Raw genomic sequence first — 11,073 nt, 5'->3', positions numbered from 1 at the left:
CCGGCGCTCGGGCACCGGTGCGGGGCACGGGCGGCCGCAAGGACGGGGCTCCTCGGCGCCCTTCGCCAGCGGCCGCCGCCCCCTCACTCCCCGTGCTCACCGCGCTGCGATCCCGCCCTTCCCCCGCGGCCACGGCCGCCCCTTCCGTCCCTCAGGTGAGCGTCGCTGCCGGGAGCGCCGGGCGGGGCGGCCGCCGCTCCCCCCGTCCCTCCGCCGCCATGAGCGGGCAGGAGATGGGCCGGTCGCACCCGCGCTCTGCTCATCCCTTTCTGTGCTCCCCGCTCTCCCCCGGGGAGCGGCGCCGGGAGCTGCCGTCGTGCTCAGGTGGGACCGCGCCGGGCGGAGGTGCCGGGCGGGCACGGCCCTGGCTGCCCTGCGGCTCCCGGGAGAAGCTGTGATGGGGAAAAGTGGTGGGTGGCGGCGAACTGGCAAGTGTGGAAGGACCCGCAGGCGTTTTGGAAGAGAGGGAACGGGGTTTCTTTTGGAGGCTGGGTCCAGTATCGTCAGCTTGGTGAAATCCGGTGCTGCAGCGTCGTGGTCAGGAAGAAAAAACGGGGAAGATGAGCTGCTTTCCATCAGGAAGTAACTATGCTTAAATAAGGACTCCAAACGACAGTAGTTCCCTCTGATTTTATAATTACTGATGCACGGAGTGTTTATTGGGTTTTATTTATTTTGTTTTATTTGCACTCTGTATCACATTATTTATTTTGGTATGTGAGAGCTTTTGAGCACTGCCCCAGATGCTAGTTTTCCAGTTTTTGCTAGCCAAGTAAAAAGCACTGAAACAAAGTGTCCTGTGTCTGAACCACATTGCAAAGTTTGCGCAGCACAACCGTGAGTGAACTTTGCTAGTATAAATCTCTGCTCGAAATTTAGTTATGTGGTTTAACATACCGTGTAAGACATGCCATGCAGTATAGTCTTTTACTCCACTCCCTGAAGACGGAAGCTTGGATATACACTGGGTGTTTTCTTCTTCCTCTCTCTTGAAGAAATAGGTTGTAATATATTTAGCAAAATCTCTGCCCCAAGCCTACCAAACAGGGAGAGTATTTGTATACATGAAGAAATATTTCCTTAAATTTCACTCTAGAACTCTGCCAGGTGGTGGAAGTTGCTATTTGTCTTATTTCTTGAAAATAGTAAACCCCACAGCTGAATTATTTATAGTTTACTAGTTTATTGATATTAGACTGAGGTGTTATGCTTTTGTTACTTCAGTTGCACTTTTAATTCTTCTTTTTAAATGTTTTAGCTCTTCATATTGTTAAACCCTGGCCCACAGTCAACTATTTTTAGGTAGATACTTTGGCTTCCATTGAAGAAAACAACCCACAGACAGGTTTTCTCAGTTCCCTCTGAAACAGAGAGCATTTAAAAAATTAAGGTGATGTATGGCTGTGCTTGCCATCTTCCCTTCTCACAGAATCATAGAATGGCCTGGGTTGGAAGGGGCCTTAAAGACCATCTAGTTCTAACCCCTCTGCTGTGGGCAGGGAGACCTTCCGTAAGACCAGGTTGCTCGGAGCTCATTCTGTATAATGAGGATGGCTGGCTTGGATACTCGGGATTGTGACTGTTACTACATTACAGGAAAAGAAGGATTCTTTCCTAGGCAGACTGCTCCCAGATGACCATGTCCACGTGTTGGTTCCTGATTAAGGCTGTTGGCTGAGGGATCAAGATTGTAGCTAAAGTTTTAGGGAAATACCTGCTGTATTGATGATCTACTAACATGTTGTGTGTGCTGTGCATTTTTACAATGCCATGCTTCAGTGTTAAATGTATATTTTGTACAGACATTTATACATTGCTATGTATAGCTTGATGGTGGTGGTGGTAGGGGTTTAAAGTTTTTTATGTTTGTTTGTTTTTTTTCAAAAGACATTGTAACTTTGTTATTTTACAGTAGTGTCAGCATTTTCCTGTAGGTTCTGAGGAAAGAAAGAAGGTAGCTTTTAGTTTTAAAATCCTATCCTACTTGGTGTTAAAATCAAATACAGCAGTTTATATATGGATCTCCTAGTAGTTGCTGGGAAATGAACTTAAGAATGAACTGATTTAGTGGTTTTATAACTATTTTAAAATCATGAGAATCAATAGTAAGCTTTGAAGTAAAGTACCCCAAGGCCCTGCAGCCTTTCAGGTGAAGAGGGTCTTTGATCCAAATTAGTAGTACCCAGAAGTCCAGGAGGTTTTGCTGTTTTTTCTTTCACAATTACAATTCATACTGTTTCAGTAAGGCTTTTTTTCATTATGTTTTGTTGAGTGTGTTAATGCTTCTGAGACTTTATAAATAACAAATGATTATAATGTAATTTTTTTAGGATAGGTTTGAGAAAATACAGGAGATTTGCTGACAGATAAGAACAAGGAGTTTTAGGCTGAAGTGCAGCCTGTGACATCATTGCCTTATATTTTTAAAGGCTTTTCTTTCATGTAAGAAGTGCAGATAAGTACCATGTGAAATGACTAAGCTTCCCAGTCACTGTTTTTAAAACAATATGCTATCTAGGAAATAGTCGAGGGGAAACCAAAAATCTCTCCGTAACCTTGGGTTGTTTCTTGGTGTTGTGAGATGTTAACTGAAGGAGACCGTATGTGTTCTGTTAAAGATCATGGTGTAGGATGCAATCTTGGGGTATATTTTCTACACTTGTTTGACCTCATGGCCCAGCATTACCACATTTGATAACTGATTGGTACTATCTTGCAGCCTGGTGTGCGTACTAAAGATGCAGAAACCATGTAGCAGAATCCTTTGAGCAGTTGTGAATTATCAGTTTCTCCCAAGAGCAATATAAAGTGAAGAATGAAGGCGACTGGATTTATTTCTCTGTGGACGTTGGTTTCATTGCCTTGTGGCCAGTTAGCAAATCCTGCAGAACATGAAGATGTGGTAAAGCACGCAATAAAGCTGCACCGTGGAAAAGGAGCTGTTATCACTCAGAGAAAGCAGTGGGTGTTGGAAAGTTGCAGAAAACTGTCTGGTCTTCTTCGCCAAAAGAACGTTGTTCTCAACAAACTGAAAAATGCCATAAGAGCAGTCGAGAAGGATGTAGGACTGTCTGATGAAGAGAAACTTTTTCAGGTGCACACCTTTGAAATTTTCCAAAAGGAGCTAAATGAAAGTGAAAACTCCGTCTTTCAGGCAATCCATGGCCTCCAGAGAGCTCTACAGGGTGATTACAAAGATGTTGTAAATATGAAAGAAAGCAGTAGACAGAGGCTGGAAGCCTTAAGGGAAGCTGCAATTAAGGTGAGTTTCCCCATGTTTATTACTACAGTATTCATATTCTACTTGTGATTTTAATTTTATTATGACCCAGTTTCATTCTGTTTTAATAAAAAAGAGTATCTATATAAAACTTGAGATATTTAAAATGGATTTTGAATGAATTATTTGTTCTCATTAGTAAATTTACAGGTAATTCTGGTGTAGAGCTTAAAACTTAATAGCAGTCAATAGTTCTTATCTCAAAACAAAGCTAAGCATAATCATAAGACCTATGGCAAATATTACGATAAAGAGAAAGGAATACAAGCAGTGAGTCAGTGGGCATAGCACAGTCGTGCAAGACAAACCAGTGGGGTTATCAGAGTGGAAATAATGCCATAAATTGGCAAAATACTAACTGCTTTTTCCACTTTACCTTAGAATTGCTCAACCGAAGCCTACAATTTAAACAGTGTGACATACTGCCTTTCATTTCCATGTTAGTATAGATAGGGGTAAAATGGATATGCAAAATAGTAAGTGACAAGATTTTTAAACTCAGTATAGCACTCTTAGCCTAAGAAGGGCAGGTTTGAAAAGCAGTGCTTTCAAGAAAGAGCCAGCTGAGATAACTTTGCCAAGAAAAAACACAGATGAGTAATAGTTGAGCACAAGTATTTCATGGAAAATTTGAGTTCCCATGTCAATGCAGATCCATTAGGTTGTGCACAATCTGCCACTGTCTTCTAGACTTGGCAGTGCTCTGAAAGTCTCCCACTGAGAGAAAATTTCATTTACTGTATTTGGTATTTAAATTGCTCTTTTCCTTGCTCTACCCTTCAACCACTGGAGGAACATATTAAGAATTGTTTTCCATCTTCTAGAAGAAGAGGCTGCCCTTGCACGAGGGCGTGAGAGAAGGCACAAAAATGTATTTGGGGTCTAGAGTCTGAGTTGAGAGAATCGCTAAAGGGCATTTGTGTTAAGAGGTGTGCAGGTCTTTACAGATGAAGACTGAAAGACTGCGTGCAAGAAAGGTGTGCAGTGATTTGGGGCAAGGAAGGCTGCTGGAAGTAGATGCACACTTGGGAAACTGGAGTGGTTCTGTGCAGTGGAAACAAAGACCGAATTACAAAAAGATTTGGATGGGGAGTGGTTTGGATCTAGGTGTGTTCCAATGAAGTGCTTGATATGACTTGGATATTGATCCTTAATTGTAGTGCCGGCCTCTGCTGCGTAGAAATGGTAGCAATTGTCATGAGCATTATGATCATTACTTGATTTTTCACCTTTTTTCTTTCTCAGAGCTTGTAAAATAGCAGCAGTGAAGCTGTCCAGAATTTTCTTTCTCATTTACATAATTCTTGATAATGTTACTGTAAAGTACTGAGGTAATTTGTCCTTGAATTTGAGAATGGTTCTTCATTCAGGTTTTTCTCCTAAAAGGAGATCTTTGTGTATAATGATGTGTGATGTGTTTTAGAGGTGTGTCCTGTCAGAACTTTACTTTCACAGAGGTGGATTGTGTAGGCTTTTTGTATTATCATATCAAGACATTTACTTGAGTGAGCAATCTTTTGCGCCCTTCCTTCTCATACCATGCACATGATTCTTTAAACAGAGTATTTGTTGTTCTAACCTTTTAATTATTCTGTAAAGGGAAACAAAGGATGTGGAGAAATGCATGCCAAACAAAGATGAAAATTTCATGGGATACATTTTTTTGGATTTGTTCTTACTTCAGAAGGTGCACATTAGGTCTACTTTTTTTTCCAGTTTCATTTTACTGTAATGATTACTTTGTTGGTGTATTCATGTAAAATATCCTTTCCATTTTTTAAATGGTGAGTGAATGGAAAATACAAATGGAGGCTGGACTCTTCCCTTCATTTTAATTTTGTTGAGTTGAAGTACTTGAAAGTCTTTATTGTTGGGATATGTATGTATGTGTGATGCATTTTTTGCTGGTTCTGCTGCTGGGAAAAGGTGTTGTGGAATCATTCACAGGGAGGGAGGGAGTAAGGAAGAAACTCTGGAGATGGTTTCTGCCTTCTTTTGCTACAGGAGCCTGTGTGGAGGTTCAGGAAAAAGCAACAAAATCTTACCTACATTTTATCAGCTTCTGATTTCTTGGGTACCTAGTAATTAGACATTGATGAGAAAAAAAATCTTGCAAGTAGTGCAAAGATGCAACCTCTTCTGAATGTGATTTTATCATCTCTGATTAAGTAGTAGAGAACAACAGCAACACTGCCTTCTTAATCAGCATTGCCCCAAAGTCTTACTCAATCTGTCTTCATTTTGCTCCTGTGTTTCTAGGTGTTCCTGTTACATACACAATCCTTATCTATATTACTTTGCTAAAGAGGTGGTTTGGTATGTACCTTGTGATTGGGTGTCTCCAATCCCAGCAGCTGTGGAACAGTGTTTGTACTGTGATGCACTTTGCTCAGCATATAGCAGGTTGTTTGAGATAGCTTATCCTTTTTAGGGACACCATTCTCTGTGGTTGTTCCACTCTACTGCTGTCACACTGGTCTGTAGGTGGAAACAGAGGTGCCTCTTTCATAGACTACAAAAACTTTCATCTCCATTCATTGAAGGAACTTGCAGTTAAACTGATTTTTCAAAGCTTTTCTATCTTGCTCTTCAGGGAAGGGTAACTCCTTTGAAATTGCAGAATTATTTATTTTTCTGCAGTTTACCTCTAGCTCTGTTCAGCTTGTTTGTCTCCACCAACAGAAAGGACTGAAATTGCCTCTCTGCACCCAAAGCCTCTTCCGTTTTTGAGGGGAAAGAATCTAAGAATTCATCTTGCATTCCAGGTTGTTGCTGAATAAGCAGAAAATCTGCAGCTCATATGGCGGCTGTTTTTTACATCTTTTAGGCAATGTCTGCTAGCAGAGAGCACCAGATAGGAAATGTTTTTCCTCGAGGCAGTATGACTGTGTCTCCTACTTAAGTGTTGCATAAGAACTAATTGTTGACATTGGGCTAAACACGTTAATAGTTACGTTTTTCCGAACTCCAGTTATTTTGGGATCTGGGTAACCTTCATCATGCCAGTGTAACTATGGTAATTCTAAACACCAACAGACAGCAGTTCTGTGGTTTCATCACAATCAGAGGCATTCATCTGACTGTCGGGATTTTAAAAGAATTAAGCTACAGTTACCGGTTGTACTGAACATACTCTCGTCTTGGCACCAAGGAATGGATTAAATTACATGCATGTTCCTGCAGGTTTTAAGGGGAAAAATGTCCATCTGCAAATGTTTGGAGGAAGGGACACTCCACTTATTTAAGCATAGGTGTTTAGGACCATTTTATATGTCCATGTTATTGAAGATGTCTATGGAGGGTAGGCAGGTAAAACACCCAACCTAAGGGAGACCTACATTCTCTGATTACTAACTGGGTATGGCAGGGCATCTGGAGACAGGAACTTGTTTTTTCTGGGAATTGACTCAGAGCTAGAGATTGCTTGCATTTTTTGCCCAATTTTTGCCCTTGGTAATAACACTGGCTTTCTTAAAGAGCAAAAGTAGGGTCTTTCTCATCTAAGTGTTGTCAGCATCCTGAACCTAACTGGAAGGAAGATGTGCTGCAATTGCATATGTGTTTCCTTACTCATAACTGTTCTCTCAACCAGAGCATCTTTAAAAGAATGTAAGCAAGTAATGAAAAGAATCTTTTTTTCCAAAAACCTCAGATTGTTCTCTGTCAACACACAAAATATTCTGTTTGGTTACTGTCATGGTAACTATGTAGAAGGTACAGTGTTAAGTCCAATCTTGATTAGTAAATTAACCTTTCTAGTTGTCTTTTTTAACCTGAAACCTTCAAAGACAAATGAAACATTATAACTTTATTAGGGAACCTTCTGAAGTATTTTCACACTATATCAAACCATATTAGCTTTTTTTCTTTTCTTACTTTTGAAGCCTAGAAATGAATTTCAGAAGTTGTCAGTGTTAAGTTTATAAGAGGCCCAAACTGAAATGGGGGAAAAAGTCAAGTATTTTAGTTCTGATAGGAAAGTGCTTCTGGGAAACATAAACAGGAAACTTGGCTAGAGTGATTGGCTGCTCATCTCTACTCTCTCCCAATTCTTTTTTTTTTCTTTTTTTTTGTGTCTGTTTCCACAGTTACCTTAATTTGTGAAAACCATTAACAGACCTCTTCCTATGTTTATAAAAGGTTTTATAAAGTTAAGATTCATTGTGTTTTCCATCCTGTTTGTTTGTTGTGGATAGTATAGCTATGCTTTCAAGATATTACACATCCCCCCTAAAGCACAGAGTGCTAAACTCTACTTGGCTCTGAAATGTTTCCTAGAGTTTCTCAAAGTAAGTAATTTCTTGTATTTTCTGGATCATACCCTTGGGTCAGCTCTACTGTTTAATGGATTAGAAACGGTAATTGGTGGATATTTTGTTTGGTGGTTGTTTTTCTTGTCTGGTTACCCCAATGAAAATTGACACAAGAGAAAGCAATCTTCAGATACCATCACAAAGTCTATGTTGCTCTTGCAAGTCCACTGAATTTTTGTCAAAAGAAGCATACATTTATGTCAGATGTTTTTCTGCTCAAAGGCCTGGCCAGCACTTTATCTGTGTGTTCTAAAATTCAACAGGAAGAAATGGAATATGTTGAACTCTTAGCAGCCGAAAAACACCAGGTTGAAGCCCTTAAGAACATGCAGCATCAAAACAAAAGCCTGTCAATGCTTGATGAAATTCTGGAAGATGTCAGGAAGGCAGCGGATAGATTGGAAGAGGAAATAGAAGAGCATGCCTTTGATGACAACAAATCTGTAAGTGATGTTTTAGTCTTTTCATTGGTATGCATTTATTTATAATTAGTATTTGCACTGTAAGCGTGTTTCTCGTGCATTATATAGTTGTTAGGGTTATAGGATTAAAGAAGAGTGAGCATCAGGAATAATTGCTCCTTTTTGCTACTGATTTCTGTGTTTTTGATTTGGAAGTCCTCCCTGCAGCTGCCACTTTGACAAATGTAGTCCAGTCTCACTGATACAGCCCATGACAGATATGACATCTCAGTGGTGGGGGGCAGAGATATGACATCTCAGTGGTGGGGGGAACTGTGATAGTTCTCAGGATATGGAGTTACTGTGTTAAGCAGTCTTCACATTTTCATTTTGTTGAGAGAGTTATGGAAGAACAAGAATCCTTGCAGTTAGTTTTCACAGTCTGGGAAAAGATATATTGTTTAAGGGAAGGACTTGAAATGTGTTTGTGGTGTTGCTTTCTTCCACTTCTGACTTCCTTTGCCTTTTGCATCTTGGCCTACCTGCACTGTTCTTTGTTTTTATGTTGCATGGTCGACAGTATTCCTCAGGTTAAGGCTTTGTGTTTCTGGAGCTGGGAATGTGTCAGTTTATTGTAGTGTCCCATTTTTCCGTCCTCAGAGACAGATCCTCTAGACCGGCCCTGTTTGCGTAGCCATGGGTTGCAGCTTCACTTGGCCTTTGCTCTTGAGAGGTTTTGGTTGATTTGCAGGTTGACTTCTGAGGTGAGCACAGCTCTTGAATTGTGCTGAGGAGGAAAAAAAAAAAGTTGCTCTGTAGTAGCGAGCCAGGCCGTGGGATTTTTTTTGTAGCTGCACTCGCAGGGAGCGAAAGTGAAGGCAGCCCTTTTACGCGATCCCACCTGACGGGAGCGGTTGTGCCCCGCGGGGATCCCGCCCGGCAGCGCCCTCTCCTGTTCCGCCCTGGAACAGCGAGCTTCGTCCTGCGGCACCTGAGAGCTGGGAAAACGCCAAGGCTTCCTGCTCCTCCAGGGCATCTCTTTGTTTCGCTGCTTGTATCTCCACCCGTGAAGGAAAAGGAGTCATGGAATGCAACCCGGAGGGCTGTTTGCATCTCTGTCTTTGCTAGGAACATTTAAACGAAAACACTGGAATTTTAGAACAGAGAAGCTCTGATAGAGGCATCAGTATTCTGATAGAGATATACAGGCTTCTATTAAAATATAATCAAATAGAGAAGTGTAGCTGGTAAAAATGAAAAAAAAAAAAATCTGAGCTACAACCTGCTTTCAAGAATTGCTGTTTTGGGAAATAACATCCTGAAAATAACTAGGTAGAAAAAGGTTTGGTTTTTTTTTTTTTTATACTCTCTCCTTCAAATTTACAGAACAGTTGCCTTTTCTTGATTTGTAATGCAGTCTTTAATTCAGATTTTTGAGAACTGAATATCACTTTGTAATCTCCAATTGTTTTTGTTAAAGGTAATAACGTTACATTTCAAGACATCCAAGTTTTAATAAAGAAAATGAAGGCCTTCTTAGAGAAAAAAACTGATATTTTCAGCTGGTGTCAACAAGTTCTGTATAAACTTCAAGCACAGCTAATAGGCTTTCCCTTTTTATGATAAGCTTAATTGGCTCCCACTTTTTTGTTTGTTTGATTATTTGTTTTCTTTTTCTCACAGGTAAGAGGTGTAAACTTTGAAGCAGTTTTAAGGGTGGAAGAAGATGAAGCCAACTCCAAAAGAAATGCTTCAAAAAGAGAAGTAGAGGATGACTTAGGTCTTAGTATGCTTATTGATTCCCAGAACAATCAGTATATCCTTACCAAACCCAGAGACTCAACCATTCCTCGTGCTGATCATCATTTCATAAAGGTAATAATTTTAGAGACACTCTTGTCATTGCTTTTGGTCAGATTTAGTCCCACTAGTTTGGATGTCAGTACTATTTGGTTGGATTGAATGTAGATTCAGCATATGCTCCTCTAAAATTATCCCAGCATTCATGAGTCCCCTATCTATGGTGATTTGGTCATATGTTTCCTACTCTTAGGATAGTCTTCAAAAGACTAATCATGATGCCATGTGAATCCTCTCTGGTTTTTTTGATTTATCTTGTTGCACCTTTGGGGCACCATCCCTTCTCTTGGACTATTAAAGCAAACTACTGCTGTGCTTGATGAACCACTTGCATGTTGTCAGTGGAGAGAACTTACTTGTTTGTGCCTTGGGATGAAAGAAGAAGTACTGAAAAATACATAGACATGGCAGGGTTTTTATTGTATTTGTGCTTCCAATAGAATAACTGGATTAGGATTCTTTTTCAATTATAGAAACTCAAAACAGATCTGTTTCACCATCTTGTTTTACTGCAAAGTGTCATTCCATCTAGGAAATTGCCTACTTTCTGTAATGTATTTAAAATATTTATTAAATTGATCAAAAGTCCCCCAGTTACCTAAGGTCAGTACTACTCCTTCATTTACAAAATTGCCGTGCTTACACTTGCAACAGCACTGAGGTCAGTTTACTGAAGTGGTGTTTTCTCTTCACGGGCAGTATTCTACATTTAATTTTACAGTGCTGTTTATCTTTTGAAAGATAATAGTCTTTAATTTCATCCCAAATTTGTGTGTCCTTTATATTAACGCATTTGTAAATCTTACATATTTAGGATATTGTGACAATAGGAATGTTGTCTTTGCCATGTGGCTGGCTGTGCACAACAATAGGATTGCCAACCATGTTTGGGTATATCATCTGTGGAGTACTCTTAGGACCCTCAGGATTAAACAGTATCAAGGTATGTGTGCAAGTTACTTCTTGACTGATTTAATTCGTTGAAGTCTCTAAAAGTAGTTTTAAAATAACATGGTATTGCCAACTTCAAATGCATTAAGAAACAAACAAAAAAAGAATCCACAGTGGAGGAAGTGTTTAAAACAAGTAGTTCCCTGACTAGCATAGCTTGGCCTTTTAGAGAGTTATTTTGCTTCTCTGTAACTCATTCATCCATCCTAGTCACCCTGTTTCTTTCCCAGTACCCGGCCCACATTCCTGAAGTCTCTTGAACCTTTTT

The 11,073-nt window shown here is 40.1% G+C and overlaps 1 protein-coding gene across 1 annotated transcript in view; it reads left to right on the top strand.

Annotated features, from left to right (window-relative positions):
• The first annotated feature begins 385 nt into the window (after positions 1 to 385).
• The window catches only part of TMCO3 (transmembrane and coiled-coil domains 3), a 32,156-nt gene continuing 21,468 nt past the window's right edge, over positions 386 to 11,073 (top strand). Inside the window, exons 1-4 of the mRNA XM_050333247.1 lie at positions 386 to 3,262; positions 7,857 to 8,036; positions 9,678 to 9,869; positions 10,669 to 10,797. Of these exons, the coding sequence (XP_050189204.1) occupies positions 2,816 to 3,262; positions 7,857 to 8,036; positions 9,678 to 9,869; positions 10,669 to 10,797 (948 nt within the window). The 5' untranslated portion in view covers positions 386 to 2,815. The remainder of the gene's footprint in view (positions 3,263 to 7,856; positions 8,037 to 9,677; positions 9,870 to 10,668; positions 10,798 to 11,073) is intronic.

This window comes from Myiozetetes cayanensis, unplaced genomic scaffold (genome assembly GCF_022539395.1).
Source record: "Myiozetetes cayanensis isolate MyiCay16 unplaced genomic scaffold, myiCay2020 scf5-8, whole genome shotgun sequence".
NCBI lineage: Eukaryota > Metazoa > Chordata > Aves > Passeriformes > Tyrannidae > Myiozetetes > Myiozetetes cayanensis.
This window is presented reverse-complemented; position numbering and strand designations above follow the sequence as displayed.